The sequence below is a fragment of the Eupeodes corollae genome, chromosome 2 (genome assembly GCF_945859685.1).
Source record: "Eupeodes corollae chromosome 2, idEupCoro1.1, whole genome shotgun sequence".
NCBI classification, from domain to species: Eukaryota; Metazoa; Arthropoda; class Insecta; order Diptera; family Syrphidae; genus Eupeodes; species Eupeodes corollae.
In genome coordinates, this window is record NC_079148.1 from 84,195,076 (window position 1) to 84,215,651 (window position 20,576).

The following is a 20,576-nucleotide window of genomic DNA, read 5'->3' on the forward strand; positions in this document are numbered from 1 at the left end:
GGGAAGTCGTATAGGTAGAGATTGAAGAGAAATGGTCCAAGGATCGAACCTTGAGGTACTCCCGACAGAATTGGAATAGGTGATGATTTTAAATTGCCAAAGTTAACGGATAGATATCTATTTGAAAGGAAGCTATGTAGAATTTTTATAAAACAGGGAGGGAAATTAAGTAATTTTAATTTGTATAGTAGACCGTTGTGCCAGACTGCATCGAAAGCCTTTGTAAGGTCTAAAAAGCATGCGACAGTACATCTTTTTTCTCTCAAGTTTTTGAAAATGCGGTCATGAAAAGCAAGAAGGGCGTGTTCCGTGGAATGACCTCTTTTAAAGCCAAATTGTTGGGCTTGTGTGAGCTCTACATTAAAGAAAGTCTGAATTTTTGAAAGGATTACTTTTTCTAGGATCTTACCTGGGTTTGAAAGGAGAGATATTGGCCGAAAGTTGGAAATAGTATTGGCACTATTATTTTTTTTTTATGGGAATTAGATTTGCATTTTTCCAGGACACAGGGAAGTAACAGTTATTAATACAGTTATTTATTAATGGAGTTATGAATTTAGCTAGAGTGTTTTTAGATTTTCTCAAGATGAAGTTGGAGATTCTGTCAGGACCGGTTGACTTTTTGTTGTTTAAAGCTGCTATTAAAGATTCGATAAGGTTAGTTGAAGCAAAAAATTCATTGGCCACGGAGTTAGATTTAGACTCAGGAGAAAAGTTTGTAATTGTGAGGTTGTTGTTCCAAGAGGAGAATGCATAACAAAAGGTATTTACTTCAAGTAGGTTCACCTCATCTACTTCAGGTATTTTGAGCGAGTAGAGTTCAGTGTAGAAAGTTTTAAAAGCCTCTAGCTTTTCACTAGCTGAGCGTAAGATCGTATCATTGTGTGATAAATTGGGAAGCGAGGAGTCTTTGTTTTTGCGGCCAGTGATCTGATTTATCACTCTGAAGACGTTAGATGAAGGTTTAAGGCTACTGAGTTTAAGTCTAAACTGCTCGTTGATTTCCAATCTAACCCTATCTCTTATAATTTTGCTGAGACAGCGTACACGCGACGATAACTCAGCATATACATCTCCAGTACGATCCCCGAATCTGTGGAAAATTCGTTTCAGCCTAACTTTCCAAGCTTTTCTGATTTTGAACAGTCTCAAAGTTGCGGCAGAGATTCTTAGATGATTGTGATGTCTTGAATTATGATGGCTGAATGTGTCAGCACAATCGTTAATTATCGACGAAACCATACTGATGTATTCATCGATTTCTGTGTTCGACAAATTTCTTGTGGTAGGAATGTTTAGGTCATCTAATTGAGTGTTGAGAGATCGATTGAAGTTTACCCAATTTGTGTTTTTAAAACTAACATGCGGTTGAGGAATGGTGGGAAGAGTGAAATCGTTTAGAAGTTGTATATTTAAAAGCACCGAGAAGTGATCGGAAATCAAGTCTAAGGTAAAACATCGGAAATTATTGTCGGATCTGAGATTAGAAGATATCATAAAGAAGTCTATATGCGAACCAGAAGATGGGCGGGTGGGACCTGGGGCAGCAACAATATCGAAATCCAAGAAATGATCATCCAAGAACCATTGTGCAAAGTGGGAGCCGTTAAGGTTAATTTTTGAGTCACCCCATAGGGTGTGTCGCGAGTTAAAGTCACCGCCTATGACGATATAATCGTAATTTTGCAGCGAAGAGAGAAGATTGTCTAAAGCCGGGATGAGATTGGAACCGATGTTGCAAGGGATGTAAATGGAAACGAGAGCAAGTTGTTTACAAATATTATGTGAATAAATGGGTATGGCCGCTATTGTTGCTGAGATTACTGGACATGAAAAGTAAATTTGTGAAGAGTGGAAGGAATTCTTTAAAAAGATTCCGGTTCCTCTCCCGTCATTGTTTCTTATGAAGTCATAATGATCATTGAAACGCAATTTTTGTTTGTTTTTTTGTAAGCAGGTTTCCTGCACTAGTATAGCAGACGGTGAAGTATCTTTTAGAAGAAGATCGATTTCTATTTGTTTGTCGTATGAAATAAAAGAGTATATATTGGCTGTTATAAGATTTAAATTCATGGTGAAGGGGGGGTGAGGGAAGCAATAAAACACAGGTACGCACCTGGTTTTTTGTGTTCTTCTAGCTTTACATAATTAGGCCAGAATTCTCTAATTTTGGAAATTAATTGGTGAATGGGTACACCAAACAGTTTTTGAGATTCTTCAACGAAGTCGGACATCTCACTTTTATAAAAAGTGTTTGAAACATTCTGCACCTGCACAGTCGGAGCAGAAACCTTACCGCCTCTTATTGCATCAGCATAGGAGAAAGAATGTTTGGGCACTTTGTTTACCATGTTCACAACCGCATTTTTAATACCCTCTTTTCGGGATTTGGCTGCATATACCGTGGCTTCTTTTTTTTTTAGCATTTCCAATCTTTTTGGACAGCCTTTATAGCTAGCCGGATGACCCGACAAGCCACAATTAACACAAGCTACGGTGTCGTTTTCTTTTTTTGAGTCTAACTCACATTTTCCACGCTCATGGTCGTTCAGACACTTAACGCATCTAGGTGCGAACGAGCAATACTCAGATACGTGACCGTAACGCTGACACTTGTAGCATTGCCTAGTACCCGAATTTCTGATTGAGTCCCATTTAATGCTATGCCTAAACAACATCTTAAAACTTTTTACTTTAACCAAACTTTCCCTATCCCCCAGGACACATTGGAAAAGATCTAGTGGAAATTCATTTTCTTTTGACCATTTGGTCTCGAATTTTTTAACCATTAACTTAAGTGAGGGGTCCAGCCTTAAGAGCTCTTCTTGAACTTCAAGAGGAGAGAAATTTCCTGATAACCCTCTCAAAATAACGTTGTGTTTTTTCAATTGCTTAGGAGTGAAGGAGAAAGCTTCAATCTTACACTCAGTGAAGTGTTTCATAAAAAAAGAATGTAACTCAACATCCCTTACAAAAATTTTTAATTTACCAAAACCCGTTGAAATAAACTTAATATTATCTAAACTAAACTTAGACTTACTTATAAAATCCATTAGAGTTTTTGAAGATACACCTTTAGTGAAGATTGGTGGGCACCAGGTCTTGATTTCGTCTTTTTTGTTGCTTCCGTCCTTCTCTGCTCGGAAGAAGACTTATCGACCGAAGATTTGACGGGTATATATGTATGTATGTACATACATACAGTACCGAGCAAAAAAAATGCAACCGAAAAAGTATGGTACAATCTTTAGCAAGAACTAAGTTATTTTAAATTATAATACTTTGAAATTTAGCATAAAATGTTCAAATTAATTTTTTTCTTTAAATAGATTTGAATTTTACCCAATCTTACTCCATGAAAATAGTTATTGTAAAAAATGTTCCTAAACTTTGATCTTAAGCCAAGCAAAAAAAATGCAAATTCGTGGAAAATTTTAAAAATAACGTATTTATTCATCTTATTTGAAGAAATTTTGTACTTACATACTTTAATATTTTGTTGCGAAACCTTTATTGGCAATAACGGCGCGTAACCTTTTAGGCATTGAGTCAATCAACGACACCAAATAGCTCGCAGGTATTTGTTCCCATTCAGTCCTTATTTGTTCCATCAACTCGGTACAATTTGAATGATTTCGCTTTCTTATCTCCCGATCTACATGATCCCATAAATTCTCTATGGGATTGAGGTCGGGAGATTGTGCTGGCCAGTTCAAAACATGAACCCTCTTCTCTTCTAAGAAGTTTCTTACCAAACGGCTGGTGTGTTTTGGGTCGTTGTCGTGTTGAAATAAGCTGTTTTCAGGCATATTCGTCCGCAAATGTGGAAGCATATGGTCTTCCAAAATGCCCTTATACATTTGGGCATTCATCCGGCCGCTTACTTGACAAATCGGGCCCACGCCTTGACGAGAAAATGAGCCTTTGAAAAAGCCCAACTACAAATTTGATTTCATAAATATTTAAAATTGCTTACCCCACACCATTACTGACCCTCCCCCATGTTTAATTGTCGGAACTTGATATCTAGGGCTGTACCTTTGTCCCGGGGGCCTCCGCACGTACCTAATGCCATCTGACGAGAACAAGTTGAACTTGCTCTCATCACTCCATAAAACTCTTGTCCATTGCTCACTTGTCCAATGCATATGGCGCTTTGCAAAATCTAGCCGTTTCTTCCTATTGATGGAACTGATGTATGGTTTTTTAGCTGGTCGTCTTGCATACAGTTTTGACTCCACTAATCGTCGCCTAACTGTGTGTACCCCTACGTTAACATTAAAATGCTCATTTATGTCCTGAGTAACTTCCACTGCAGTTTTAAAGGGATTAACTTTAACCTGCCTTATGATCTCACGATCTAATCTGGAAGTTGTTTTGCGTGGACGGCCACTTCCCACTTTGCGATTGATGTCCCCTTGTTCCCGATATCGGGATATAATACGCGATATTGTTGATGTTGCTACACAAAACTCCAAAGCGATATCCTGCATCAATCTTCCGTTGTTAGCAGCGTTAATTATTGCTTTTTTGCATCCAATCGATAGTTGCTTCTATTAATTGAATATTCTAATTAATTGAAACCAAAGAATAAATTTTATGTACCTACCTTCCTAGTCATATTTGCCATTTGCATTTTTTTTGCTCTCAGTAAAATTATGTTTTTCCAACTAAATGTAAATTTGCAAACACTAGAGAGAGACCAATTACATATTGCTATTATAAACAGAATGCCTACACAATGAGTACACATATCCGAAACGGGAAAACTAAATTTTACCGTTACGAAAGATAAAGCAATAATAATTGATTTTGGTGTGACTGTTTGCATTTTTTTTGCTCGCTACTGTATGTAGCTATTTTGGCAAAAACAATGGTCGCATTTACAAAGCTAGTGGCTACGTAGTCAAGGGATTCTGATTGGCTAAATCTAACTACAAAAGTAGTTGAAATTTCCCCTCCGACGTAGTGTAAAACATTCGGCTACAAAGTTAGTGGAGAATGATTTTGACGTTTCAAAATCAGCTGCTCGGTAAAGACAAACGAATTCAAAATGAAATAAATCGTTCAGTAATTAAGTACAAATATAAATCATTCAAATTGTGTCTTAAATTTGATTTTATTGAATTTAAAAACACAAAAGATAAGTTAAAGTTATCAAATCAAAAATATTTCTTATTTTATATATTTGCATTTGTCAATAATATGACAGTTTCAGATTGACTAGCTTTGTAGTGTAGTTTTGCATTCACAAAGCTAGTTGAATTTTGACTACGTAGCCACTAGCTTTGTGAATGCGACCAATGCTGCTCATTTTCAAATGTTTTGGAAAATAAGGTTTAAATATGAAAATGTTAGTAAAAGATGTAGTTGCGTAAAGCATTGCACATTGTTGGTTTTTTTTTTACACTTCAGAATTTCAGAAAAATTCACAAAATACAAAACAAAATTAGCATTTAACTATTACAGAACAAAAAATAAAATGAGAACGTTTACGATAGTGGAGCACTGGTTCTTAACAATGATTTTAATCCCACCTTATTTAAAATTAAATCTATCGATGAACAGTTTAAGTTATATAAAATGCTCATTCGACTTAAAGCTTCAATCTGCCCATAGTTAGTTCTATGGAAGTCAATATGCATAAAATCAAATGTGCGCAGGTGATGAGTTCCGCCCCGGTAATTCAAATGTACACAAGAAAGCAAATAAGGTGCATCAATTTCACCATTAATGAGTTGATGAAAAAATACTAAGTCATTATTAACAAGCCTTTGATGGAGAGATTGCATTTGAAGAAGTAGAATACGATGTTCATAGGGAGGCAGATCATAGGGATCTTCCCAAGAAAGACCTTTTAGGGCAAAGCGGATGAAATTATGTTAATTTGATTCAATACGTTTTCTATGAATTTCGTAATAGAGAGTCCATACCTGCGAAGCATATTCAAGATGAGGACGAACATGGCAATTATACAAAGAAAAGGTAACATAGGGATCATTGAACTCCTTTGCCCAGCGTTTTATAAAACCAAGCATAGAACTTGCCTTATTAACAATAAAATTAATGTGATGTGTAAACTCTAAGTTGGAACAGAAATGTACACCTACATCTTTAAATGTGGAGACACGACAGAGTTTTTGCTGTGATATACAGTAGTCTAATACGTTACTGTTTAGTTTTTTAGTGAAAGTTATAGTCTGGCATTTTAAAGGGTTGAGTAAAAGGCTATTTTTCCCACACCAAAATGTGAAACTATCAATGTCGGTTTGTAAACGAATACGATCATGGTTGGACTTTATTATTTTGAAAATCTTCATATCGTCAGCAAAAATGAGAAGTTCACTTGAGCGTAGACTCGACGATACATCGTTAATAGACAGGATGAACAGAAAAGGGCCAAGATGGCTTCCCTGGGGAACACCAGATTGAGCAACAAAAGGTTCAGAATGACAATTTCTAAATTTTACCTCGTAGGATCTGTTTTTAAGGTATGACTTAATCCAAGCTAAGAAAAATGGTGGAAAACCAAGAGCCTTAAGTTTAAATAAAATAATTCCGTGGCTTAGTTGGTCAAAAGCTTTAGAAAAGTCAGTGTATACACAGGCAACTTCAAAACCTTGTTCTAAAGCGTTTGAACATATGTTTGAGAATGTGAGGAGATTAGTAACGGTTGATCTTTTTTTCACAAAACCATGTTGCTGTCTGCAAATGATATTTTTACTAAAATATGCTACGCTTTAGGAATGCAAGAAAGCTTTGCAATGGGCCTGTAGTTGCTTATATCCGACTTGTTACCTTTCTTGAAAATTGGTGTTAGAGCTGACATCTTCCATATACTGGGAAATTTGCCTGTTTTTAGAGAAAGTTTGAATAAAAACGTAAGGGGTTCAACTTAAGCATTACTACACTTTTTTAGTACTATCGGGGGAATACCATCAGGACCGGCTGAGCAGTCATTATTCAACGCAGATAAAAGATCAAGGACTGTACTCTGTAGCACAGGTATGTGACTACCGCTAGTTTCCGAAAAAAAATGTGAAGATTATGAAAATATACTTCATCAACTTCTTGAGGGCTATTAACAAATGACTCAAGGAAATTCGTTGCGAAAGCGTTACAGATATCAAAAGTTTTATCTAACGAAAGGTTTTTGTAAGTGAAGTTAACTGAAAAGCCATCTGATTTTTCTTTGAGTTTACAAAATTCAAAACTTTTTTAGGATTCTCTTTCAAAGAGGTGCCCATATCAGTAACATAACAAGCATATAAAAATATAGAACGAGATTTAAATTGGTTAAAGAGTTCAACATAAAAAGAGAAGTTGACTGGAGACAGAGTTTTGAGATACGTTTTCCATGCCTTATTTTTTTGTTACGCAGTAAACGCAATTCTTTCGTGTACCAAGGATGGCTAAAGCTTGTATTTCTTGATTTCTTTATCGGTACATTTTTTTCAAAACAATAATTAAGGATCCTATAAAAAGTTGAAATTGCTTCGTCAATGTTAGAAAATCCTAGTGTATCAGCAATTCCAGAAATGGTTAAATCTTCTGACATGCGGCTGAAAAAAGAATCTGTGCTTGACGGTCTAATGTAAAACACATCTAAATATTTGGGTAGAAGGCTTGGGGTCGATAACTCCTGATGGATACGACAATTAAGACCGACGACAATTGAGTTTATTAATTGTAATTATACATTTTAATAAATTATCAAAAACTTCAAAGCACCTTTGGGCAATACGTGGAGTAACAATGACGTGTGTTTAGAAAATCAAATAAAATGGGTTTTGTTTAAAGATATGTTTCAGACAAAAGAAACATATCTTCGAACGAAACCCAACATTTGTGGTCTATTCTGACACAAGTAAATCACACCTTTACATTTTTGTTGTAAATAAATCTTTATTAGCTTCCCATAGGAAGTTATTGTAATGGGTCCGATTTGTCAATTTTGACATTTCTCGACGTTTCAAGGTCCCTAGAGTCGAAATAAAAGATTTTCAGAAAGATGTCTGTGCGTGCGTGTGTACGTACGTTCGTTTTTCGTTGTCCATAGCTCAAGAACCAGAAGAGATATCGTTTTCAAATAAATTTTGTTGTACAGATAATAAGGCAGAAAAATGCAGAAAGGGCTCTCAAGAAAATGGCGTGGGTGATTTTTTACCATAGCAGTTTGAAAAAAAGGTGAAAATTTTGGTTAACCCTAAATATCTTTCGAACCGAAAACGCTAGAGACTTGAATTAAAATTTATATAATAAACTGTAACGTGATACCAAACAAGTAAAAAAACTGAAAAAAAAATTTGTCACCTCCAAAACAATTTTGTGCAACGAAGAATAATGTTTTTGACATCTGATAACATTTTGAGAAAAATCGAACTGACAGTTTTTTTTATAAAAAATAAAAATCCAAAAAAACATTACTTGAAATTGGTAAAAATTGAATATCGATTCAAATATGTTTTCAAAAACTTGAAATTTGGGCTTCAATCTTATTTCATCTTATAAGAAATATTGTTTTCAACATTCTGAAAAATGTTGAGAAAAATCGAATCAACAGTTTTTTTACAAAAAATAAAATCCTAAAAAAAAATTAATAAAAGTTGGTAAAAATTAATCGACTCAAATATCTTTTCAAAACTTTGATATATTGGCTTTAATTTACTTTTATCTTTCAAAAAATATTGTTGTCAACATTCAGTAACATTTTGAAAAAAATCGAATTGACAGTTTTTTTTACAAAAAATTAAAAACCGGAAAAAAATTTAACAAAAGTTGGTAAAAAATGATTTAAGACTCAAGTATCTTTTCAAAAATTTGAAAAAATAGCTTCTTATTAATTTTTATTTATAAGAAATATTGTTTTCAACACTAGGACAAAGTTTGAGAAAAATCGAATTGACAGTTTTTTTATAAAAAATAAAAACCTAAAAAAAAATTTATAAAAGTTAGTAAAAATTGATTTTTGACTCAAATATCTTTTCAAAAATTGTAAAACATTCAGTAAAATTTTGAAAAAAAAATCGAATTGAAATTTTTTCTACAAAAAATTAAAAACCTAAAAAAAAATTCACAAAATTTTAAAAAAATTGATTTTCGACTCAAATAGCTTTTCAAAAATTAAAAATATTGGCTTCAAACTTATTTTATTTCATTGTATTGTTTTCGATATTCAGTAATTTTTATATAAAAATCCAACAATCCGTTTTTTTCATTAAAAATAAAATATACAAAAAATAGTACTCAAATTTGGTAAAAATTGATACGAGTAGACAAACTTTTAAGCAAGTCAAATCGACAGACGGGATGGGAAGTTATCAGTGTGGGTCGCATCCCAGCCTCTTTTTTATTTTTTTTAATAAGGATATTCATCCAACGTCATAAGAGCATTAATTGCGTAAAGAGATAATATTACGCAAAATTATGTTCATTTCGATATATGTATATTGTGTAATTGAAACAGCTTTGTGTTTAACGTCTTAGTCTTCAGATGGTACAGAAGAAAATAAAATGGCAGTGACCTGCCCTGCCGTTTTTTACTCGAAAACGTTTTAAACCTAAACTGCTTCTTAATTTGAACTTTCAACACCATTTACATATCTGATTTGAAATATTTTTTTTTCTAAAATGTATTTTGATCTGCAAAATAATTAGGAAAATAGGAGTACTTCAGAATGTATGCTATCGTTTTATAGCCAAGTTAGAGTGCCTGAAATACATCCGTCTGTAAATTTGACATAGTTTAATTTATTAATTCTCTATCTTCAACAGAGATAGTTCCATTTTATTTCTAACGGTTGTAGGTACATAGGTTAGGTTAGGTTAAAGTGGCTGTTGGTTGGGAAGTCCAACACACTTAGACCAAAGTATGGTCCGTTGTGCTACCACATGGATCAGTTGATCAGCTTAACTCGTCGAACCAATTGTAGCTCCGAATGAAGCGTAGGAAACAAATAATGTCAGAATTTTTTAGATCGCTGGTATCGTTGAAGTAGTAGTCTCCAAGGTACGTCTTTGTGATAAGGCAGGGCGTGTGCACAGAAGATGAGAGATTGTCTCTTCCTCCTCCTAGTCCATGCAACTCCTACACAAATTATTTGCAGGGCCTCCAAGTCGAATAGCATTAAGTAGTGCCCAGTCAGTTTATAACGTAGCTAATGTGCAATATACTCAGAGAGATTAATTGTTTTGAGTTCCTGGCGCTAAGATTTGGACAAATTAGTTTTGTCGCTAAACAGGTGGTGGTGTTCAGAGTATATCTAATAATGAGTAGGGACACTCTCTACACAAATGGAACACCTACTAATACAATTAAAAATGAACAATAAAACAAAACAACAAATTATTATAAGTGAAAACAGGTCAAATGTATCCATTTTAATCCTTACCTGACATACCTAATGTTAGAAAGATATACACAATCGGTTTTCCCAACACCAACACATACATACACCTTCGATCGTATGATATACATAAATGAGATCTTTTTTCTTAATGGATTTTTAAAGGCGATCCAGTTTGATCGCATGTGTGTGAGTGGTTTTGCTGTGCTTTTTATTATAAATAATAATAAATTATACCTCTTATGTAATTTTTAAATAAATTTATTGTTCTGAAATTTGAAAATTGCAACTTCATTTTTGTTTTGTTCTTCTAAAAACATAAAGCTATGTTTAGCGTAGTATAAGAAACAGTATTTTTTACTTCTTTAGTACGTATTTAAAACAGCTGGTAACACTAAAACGTCATTTACATTTTTTCACAATGCATTTTTAAAGGCGTCTGGTTTGAATTGTAATTATTTGTGCGGAAGCGTTTCAGTGAGTTAAATAAAGGGTGTATCTTGTGTATCTTATTAAAATAAAAATTAATATGGGTAAACATTATTTAAAGAGATTGGCATGCGGTCGAGAAGAAAAAGTTAATTCTGGCAACAATAGGATTGGAAGACGATGGACAGAATAAAACACATTTAGCTGCAAATTATAATCAGTTACTTGGGTATTACTTTGACAATTTCTCTTGTTAAGCCGAGACATTGAAGGAAATCGTAGTCAAATGTGTTAAAGAATTGATTGAACTTAAAATGAAGCAAAGGCTTGTAATTTCAGACCGAGGTGGAAATTTTACTGGTCTTAATAGACTTCTAGGCATTCCTTTGCAAAAACCTTTCTTTCATGTTAAAAATACTAAAATTTATTACATGTATGACACCCCTCATCTTTGGAACTCTTTTTGGTGTAATTTCATCACATAGATGCAATTGATTTTTACTTAAAAAACAAAATAACTGCATTTAAAATGGCTCCAAAACAGACTGATGAACATATTTTCCCAAACAAATTTCAGAAGATGCGTGTCAGACTTGCTTTTCAGTCGATAAGTTCAATCGTTTCAGCAGGTATTTACATTATAATTTATATTGAAAAAATTGACATACTATTTGATGTTTTCAATTTAAAGCAAAAGCATTCAGAAGGCCGTTTTTTAAAAATGTCAAAATGCGTTTTATTATTTTGCGGGCTATATTTTGAAAAAATACCGCCAAAGCCATAAGTGTGAAATGGAACTGAGCCAGCAACCTAATATTTCCTCCATATTCACAGACTTTGATGGTGTGAATTTAACACGACCACAGCAATATTTTTTAGATGCATTAGAGAGCCTCGAACAAAAATGTATATGTAACTAATTTTCCAAATTTATATTTTTGTAATAACTTTGAAATGAAAATGTTTGATATTTTAAAAATGAATTTGATTACAATTGCTGTAAGAACCAAAATAAGAACTTTATTGTAAAGTTTTTTATACGAGTTCGAGTATACCATAGCCTTAAGAATTTCAATGCAACTATGAAAAAATCTAGCAATAAGCATAAATATTTAAGCGTTACACATATGTAAAACATTATTTATAAGACCTAAATAAAATTACTTCTCTTTTACACTGTAACAATTCTTACTACCATCTATTTCTCGTGTTTGTGTGACATAGCCTTAATTTAAAATATGAACTCAGAACGAAAAAGTGGAGAGTGTCCCTAATCATTATTAGATATCCTCTGGTGGTGTTATTCCACCTGAAGTTTGTTTCTATTGCTTTAGAAAGCGTTTACATGTAGCTAAGGGGATACCTATGCTAGAGCATTGTGAGTCAGCAGAGGTAAAGTTGTTCCGCTTTTTGCAAGTTCGTCAGCTTTGCAATTTTCTGGAATGTTTCTATGGTCCGGCACCCAGAAAAGGTGAATGTTGAACTGTGTAGCCATCTCCGTAAGAGATGATCGACAATTTAGGGCTGTTAGTGAGTTAGTGGAGACAGAGTCTAAGGACTTTAACGCAGCTTGGCTATCCAAGAAGATGCGTATATCATTAGTTGATACTCGTATAACGTTTTCTCTAAGCCAGGATGGGACTACTTTTATAGCCAGGATTTCAGCTTGGAACACGCTACAATGATCGGGTAGACGAAAGGAGAGACTTAAGTTTGTCTATCTGAGTATACGCCTCCACCAACCCCATCCTCCGTTTTTGATCCGTCTGCATAAAAGTTTATAGGATCATCGTTCAAAAATGATGTATTCTCTCAAGAAGACCTGGGAGGTTTCGTCACTTTGAAGCTATAGTTCAAAAGCACTCTTATTTTGGCGTTGGGCTGAGAGTTTCATCGTTCAGGTAAGTTGTTTTCCACACCATCTAGAAGTAAACTGACAACTGGAGACAGATTTTTGTCTATTTGTTGTTAAATGTACATATAATGGGAGATTTTTTTAAAGCTATAAGAAAGTTTAAAAAAAAAACACATACAATTCAGAAAAATGCATAAAAGCCTCAATTGAATCGATAGTACGGTCCATACAATTTAATAATTGAAGATTATTTCATGCAAATGTTGACTTTGACTGATGATGACAATGTTGGCGTACTCTTTCCAACACTTCGGCCGGTACCTTTTTTTTATAATAAGCGCACACTCAAGGGGATATATTACCCTTATTATGTAGACACAGTGTGAGCACTAGGAAAGGGAGAGAGGGGTTGAAAGGAGATGTCGGTGCATATTGGTTTTGAATTCCTGAATATTGAATCCAAGAGGCTTAAGTAAGTTGCAGGAGCACCAGCCCAGATATGGGAGTTATACTCAAGCTTTGGACGTATATACTTCTTGTAATTAACAGCCACATCAGAGGGGGAGAAAAACTTCTTGCATCGCCTTAGAAAACCCAAACATCTTGCGGCATTTTTGGCGACATCGCGTATGTGATCGTTCCACAAAAGGTGGTTGGTGATACACATACCAAGAATATCGAGATGTTCAGTTTCCGCGATGAAAGTCTCATTTATGGATAATGGCAGGGGAGGTATATTTCGTTTTAACGATACAAGACAGCATTGCGTTTTCGAAGCATTAAATTCCACGAGGTTTTTTATTCCTCATTGTACAATGCTGTTTAGGTCGGAATTTAATGAGCTTATCATATTTTGTCGTTGCAGTTCCACATCCGAAGAAGAGGGATGTGAGTCTGAAAACGAATATGAAAAGCTAAGAGTTCTATCGTCAGCGAAACAATGTATTGGATTAGATGTTGCAGACAGGAGATCATTAATAAAAATGAGAAAGAGTGTTGGAGATAGAACAGAGCCCTGGGGCACACCAGCATTTATTTTGTGGTTTTCAGACTTGAATCCATCCAATACAACTTGTATTGAAGATTCGAAAGGTAATTACTAATCCAATTGTTATATTGCAGACAATTTTGACTGTTATACTAAAAAGCTTTTTGTTTATGTAATTACTTATGTAATGTATTTTAGCGTAGTTAGTGATTAAGAAGAACTCAACGCGAATTGTTGATCCATCGCGATTTAATAAACTGAAGTCAAACTTTAAAGCGTGTATTATTTATGAAATTCTAAAGATAGAACAATTGGCGACGAGGTCAAAAACTAAAATTAAAGAAGTGATTCAGTGTACAAAGTTTTAAAGAAAAAACTAAAAGATACAAGTACAATTTAAAAAGTGCTCGTGCAAAATACAATAAAACAATAAAATGGCAGTTGCACCTAACATAACGCTTATGACAAACATAACGGGCCCATTCAACCAATTCAACGAGGCAGAAGAGGAATGGGAAAATTATATCGAAAGATTTGAATTGTTCGTGACGGCAAATAATATTAAGACCGACAATAAAGTGAGCACCCTTCTTGCCTGCGTTGGGCCGAAAATGTATAATCTCTTAAAAACACTATCTTCACCTGAGACACTAGTATCTAAATCGTACGAGGCGATCGTGAAATTAATCAGAGAACATTTAAACCCTGCACCATATTTCCTATCAGAACAAATGAAGTTTTCTAAACGGGACCAACAAGTAGGCGAAAGCATTGCAGAATATGTTGTGGACTTGCGAAAGCTTGCAACACATTGCAAATTCGGTACCAACTTAAATGAACAGTTACGAGACCGTTTTGTAAGTGGCATTCGTAATCCAGATGCTAAACGAAAGTTCAGAGCGGAGAAAGAAGAAGAGCTTACATTCAGTAAAGTCATCGAAATTGCAACGGGCATAGAGCTTATGGAAAGAGATGCTATGCGTAATACGTCATCAACATCAGCAACAGTTAATTTTATGAAACAAGACAACATGAAAAGGCGAGGAGCAGGACAGCAGCAACATCGACAGAGACAGCAGCAACATACAGGAAGTAACTTGCGGCGAAACCAGAACAATGGCAAAAACTTTGGCAGTGGAGATCAGCATACAAACGTTCAAAATGAGGGCAAGGGAGACAGGTATAGTGCTTGTAAATGTTGTGGTAAAATGAACCATATGTATAAAGATTGTAAATTCAAGAATTATAATTGTGTAGTATGTGGGCGAAAAGGCCATTTAAAAGCAGTTTGTTATAAAGAAAAAAGGCAAAATAATTTTATGGATATAGCCGAAAATAAAAATGAAAATGTACAGGTCATTGACAAGTGCATGAGTCTTTTTACTTGTGAGCCGGTGTTTAGTCACAAAAATGTAGATCCGTTTTCAATTGAATTAAAAATCGATGGCATTCCGAGATGTATCCAAGTGGATACGGGTGCCGGTGTCTCAGTCATTTCAGAAAAGGAATATCGCGAAAAGTTTTCTCATCGTACTCTTGAGAAAAGTAATTTAGTTTCAATATCGTATACGGGAGAAAAAATCGCTCCAATTGGAGTGATTGAGCTGCAGGTAGAATATAGATCGGTGGTGTTTGCATTAAAGGTGTTTGTTGTTGCAGGTGGATCTCAAATGCTGGTAGGTCGTGAGTGGCTTCAGAAACTCAATATATCATTACAGGATAAGACAATATTTACGTGTAATGCGAAAGGTATAGAAGAAATGATAGGGAACAGCGAGTCATTTAAAGGTAAATTGTATGAAAAGTTTCCTAGCGTGTTTTGTGACAAGTTAGGGACGCTTAAAGATAGTCCAGTGAAAATCCGGGTAGTCGATGGAACGAAACCAAAATATGTTCCAGCACGCTCTCTTCCAATAGCACTCGAAGAAAAAGTTAACGTGGAGCTAGACCGCCTTCTCAGAGAGAAGATCTTGGTCAAAGTGGAGACAAAGGGGGGGGGGGGGACTCCAATAGTTCCCGTGCTAAAATCAGACGGAACAGTAAGGATATGTGGTGATTATCGGATCACCATAAATAAGCATTTGATTCCCGAAAATTGTTCAATTCCCAAAATCGATGACCTAATGATAGGTATAAAAACTGGTGGAAGTTTCACAATTCTCGATTTGAGTCACGCATATCAGCAGATGGTTTTGGATAACGAATCCAAGAACCTGGTCACGATAACGACGCTTCAAGGTGACATGACTTACAATAGGGTCCCATATGGCATAAAAGTAGCTCCAGCCATTTTTCAGAATAAAATCAGTTCGAAGTTGCGACAAGTTAAAAATGTTAGAGTTTATTTTGATGAAGTACTGATTTTCGGTGATAATGTGAAAGAGCATTATGAGACTCTCTTGAAAATTTGTGAATTGTTCGATGAAATGGGATTGACAGTCAGCAAACATAAATATCAGTTTTTTAAAGATGTAATAAGTTTTTGGATTTCCGTATTTCCAAGGAAGGAATTTGTCCTAATGAAGACAAGGTCAAGGCGATTATAGAAGCGCCACACCCAAAAAATATAAGCGAACTTCAGTTTTTCTTAGGGCTGGTAAATTTTTATAGAAAATTTTTACCAGATCTATTAACAATTGAAGCCCCTATGTTGAAGTTGTTAAAAAAAAAAACATCGTCAAAATCTCATTTTTGGGAAGTTCCAAAGGGAGCTTGGAAAAGATTACATTTAGATTTTTTGGGTCCTTTTCGGGGAAAAACTTATTTGGTGTTAGAAGATGCATTTTCGAAATGGATCGAAGTTTTTAACATGTCATCAATGGAAACAAAACATACTAAGTTGCGAGAGGTATTTGCGAGATTCGGGTTACCTGAACATATAGTAACAGATAATGGTAGAACTTTTACTGCTCATGAATTTAAGTTGTTTACGAATTCCAATGGAATCAATCATAAATTTTCTCCACCGTATCACCCTGCATCAAATGGGCAGGATGAAAGCGCCGTTAAAATTGTAAAAAACTTCCTAAAGAAAAATGAAAGTTCAGATTCAGAAACTGCGTTAGCCAGGTTTTTGTTTGATTATAGAACTGCTACGCACTCAACAACAAACGACAGCCCAGCTAATCTTTTGTTAAAACGAAAACTCAGAACCAGGTTTGATCTCTTAAGGCCAGATCCAAGAGAACCCATATTATTAAAACAAGATAAAATAAAACAGAATTTAGAGAGAAAAGAAAGGACATGTGAGAGGGAAGATTCAGTTTTAGTTCGAGATTATAGGAATTCAGGGAATAAGTGGGTGAACGCAGTAGTTGAGGAGCAATTAGAACCTGTTACATTTACCGTGAAAACCGATAGTGGGGAAAAATGGAAGCGTCATTCAGATCAAATTATACCTTGCAGAAGCAATAATAAAATGCCTGAAAGATATGAATCAGAAGTTGACGATTATATAATCTCAAGAGTCGATGATAAAATTGAAAATAACCAGGAAGAAACTTCAACGTTTAACAAAGACAAAGAGTCTTATGTACAAGATGTCAGTGAACCTATTTCAGAAAAAATAGTGGTTGAAGAATGTAAAAGATATCCAACCAGAATAAGAAAACCTGTAGAGCGGTTCCAACCGTCTTAGAATATTTAGGTATGTATGGAAAGTATATAAAGACATGTATATCTACACATAAAATGTTACGATTTTATTTTATAAAGAAGAATATTTAGTTGATTACCGAATATGTATAAAATCAATATGAATTAACTACTGAAATATTATCTTAAGAATATAAATTTATTATTTTTGAATTATGAAGAAATCTTTAAATTAAAGAGGGAGGAATGTTATATTGCAGACAATTTTGACTGTTATACTAAAAAGCTTTTTGTTTATGTAATTACTTATGTAATGTATTTTAGCGTAGTTAGTGATTAAGAAGAACTCAACGCGAATGGTTGATCCATCGCGATTTAATAAACTGAAGTCAAACTTAAAAGCGTGTATTATTTATGAAATTCTAAAGATAGAACACCAATGAAGGAGGGATTCATGAATACCAAAAGCACGCATTTTCGATAAGAGAGCCTGATGCCAAACCCTATCAAATGCTTTTGAAATATCTAGTGCAATAATCTTACTTTCTCCAAAACTATGTAAAGGTTTGTTCCACTGTTCGGTGAGATGAACCATGAGATCACCAGTGGACCTATTGCTACGAAAGCCGTATTGCCGGTCATTAAGAAGCTTTCGATCTTCAAGATATTTCTTGAGCTGATAACTAATCAGCGTTTCCATGACCTTGGAATGAAGGGACGTAAGTGCAATCGGTCGGTAATTAGACGGTGAGGAAGATTCGCCTTTCTTGGGAATACGCTGGACAAATGCGGTTTTCCATCCGCTCGGAACGAGACCTGAGGAGTAGGACAGATGAAAAAGCTTACGCAGTGTTTTTGCCAGTGGTGAAGAACACCTCTTCAGAACAATAGCGGGGATACCATCCGGACCAGCAGATTTATGTATGTTAAGATCTTTTAGGACTCTCGCTACAGTACGAGTGCGAAAAAAGATTTGGCCCATAGAATCATTAACTCGAGCAAGTAGAGGCGGAGTCATAACACTCACTGGCAGCGTTGAATTGGTGGCGAACTGCCTAGCAAAGAGATTTGCTTTCTATTAAGAGCTAATAATTGGAGTCTGATTCACAACGAGCGTAGGAACCGAGGGAGAGGAAGAATTCCTCATATTTTTTTACAAATGACCAACAATTTTTACTGCCTTTGGGACATTGCAGTATTTTTTGCCCTAATTTTTGGTCATGTAAAAATTTGGCCCGTCGAATATGGGCGTTGGAGGCCTTCCTGGCTTGCTTGAACTTATTCCGGTTTTCCTCAGTTGGATTGGCTTTAAAACAACCGAAACTTACCTTCTTGACCCTAATAACCTCTTTACAGCTCGCATCGAACCATACGTTTTCGTTAGGTCTGATGCTTTTAACTCTATTCGGGATAAAAGTTCTCATTCCTAGGAGATTCAAACTTGTGATCATATCAGCGCTGGCGTCAACGTCACTATCGAGGAAGCATAGCGACCAGTTAAAGATTCTGAAGTAATTATTGAGACCGTCCCAGCTGGCTTTCTCGTATTGCCAAACGGTTCTCTTAGGAGCTCTTTCTTTAACTGGAGAGTTTTTACACGAAAAATTTGCTGATATGAGACAATGGTCAGATATACCTTGAGGAGATAGGATACTAATAGTGTACTTACCAGGGTCAGAGGTAAGAAACAAGTCAAGTGTATTTTCTGCTCGACCTACCACGTCCGATATTCGAGTGGGCTCGTTGACCAGCTGAGTTAGGTAGTTTAACTCAGCGAAGATCTCAGCACACACTCCTTCTGGTGTTGATTGGCCCGAATGTTGCAGCCATGAAGAATTGTGTACATTGAAATCGCCCGTAACAACGATTTCAGTGCGAGGATAGGACGAAACAATTCTTTGGATGGAATCAGACAAAGCATCAAATTCACGAGAAGCTGATACTCTGTCTAGATTTGGGCTTCGATAAAGGAAGCAATAGTGAATGATTTGCTTGTTTACGGAAAATTTAAACTACATAAAATTGAAAAAAGAATTGGTGCAGAGACCATATTGTGGCAAAAACTGATAAGCAACATCATTCCTAATGTATATGGCGAGACCATGGTGAGAAAAGAATAATGGCACCAAGTTATACCCTTGAATACAGAATTCAGTGCGATCGGAATCCTCACCCACTTGGGTTTCACTTAGTGCCAAAACAGCTGGACTGTTTAAAGCAGTATGGGAGTACACAGAAAGAAAATTCGCTCTAAGCCCACGAGTATTACAATAATCTACGCTGAAATTTCCAGCCATTGCATATAAAACAATAACAAAAACCAAAACAGACGAAGACTATACGAAAAATATTATTGCGTTAAACTACAGAATGCTATTCGATACACGCCACTACTAGTGTTATGCCTTAGTAGTGACAAGAATCGAATCCGGCCCTGTTAATGCAAAACAGTAAAATTTTTGTTGTCTGTGTATCAATTGCATTAGTTATTAAACACAATTCAATTTGATAAACATGCTAAGCCATGCGACTGTACGAGAATAAATGCTTCAATGTTTTCTTCCAATGCTTCAATTGAAGCGGGCTTGTCTGTATAGACATGAGCTTTAACATGCCCCTACAAAAATAGTCTAAAGGCGTTAAATCGCACGATCTAGGCAGCCAATTGACCGGTCCCGAATGGGAAATAAAATGTTCACCGAACTCGCCTCTCTTGCGCGTGCTGTATGGCATGTCTTCTTAAAACCACATATCATGCAAGTCAAGCTCTTGCATTTTGGGCAAACAAAAGTTGGATATCATCTCACGGTAGCGCTCACAATTCACAGTTGCGTTACGATTGGCATCATCTTTAAAGAAGTACGGTCTAATGATGCCACCAGACCATAAATCAAACCAAACTGTAACTTTTTCTGGATGCAATGCTTTTGGCTGATATTCACTCCGAAATCGACAATTCTGCTTATTTACGTACCCATAAAATCGAAGAAGCGCGTGATTAATTTTTTTAACAGAGCACGCATTTTGATAATAAAATTCAACAATTTTCAAGCGTTGTTATTTTACACGATCTCCTGAATCCCCCTACTTTTTCCCCTTCAAAAAATCAAATGGGGTGGCGCAACAGTCCGTTGTGAACCAGGGCCTAGTGACTTACAACTCTCAACCATTTCTGTGTGCGAGTACTGTTGTCAGGAATGGAAGGGACCTACAATTTTAGGCCAATTCCGAACGGCTAGTTTGAGAAAGCACTTTTTCATGACAAGGATTGAAGGATTTGTCAATTCCTCGCAAGAGGCAGTACCCGCAAAAATTAATTTTTTTTTAAATTAAGGTGGAACAGGCAGGGATTGAACCCAAGACC

The 20,576-nt window shown here is 35.4% G+C and overlaps 2 protein-coding genes across 2 annotated transcripts; both read left to right on the forward strand.

Annotated features, from left to right (window-relative positions):
* Window positions 1–14,052: 14,052 nt before the first annotated feature.
* On the forward strand, window positions 14,053–16,164 carry LOC129945094 (uncharacterized protein K02A2.6-like). Its single transcript, XM_056054752.1, has one exon. It carries the CDS (start codon window positions 14,053–14,055, stop codon window positions 16,162–16,164), a length of 2,112 nt encoding a protein of 703 aa, XP_055910727.1.
* Window positions 16,165–16,427: 263 nt separating this feature from the next.
* Window positions 16,428–17,255, forward strand: LOC129945095 (uncharacterized protein K02A2.6-like). The gene has a single exon (XM_056054753.1). The coding sequence runs from the start codon at window positions 16,428–16,430 to the stop codon at window positions 17,253–17,255; it is 828 nt and encodes a 275-aa protein (XP_055910728.1).
* Window positions 17,256–20,576: the final 3,321 nt, after the last annotated feature.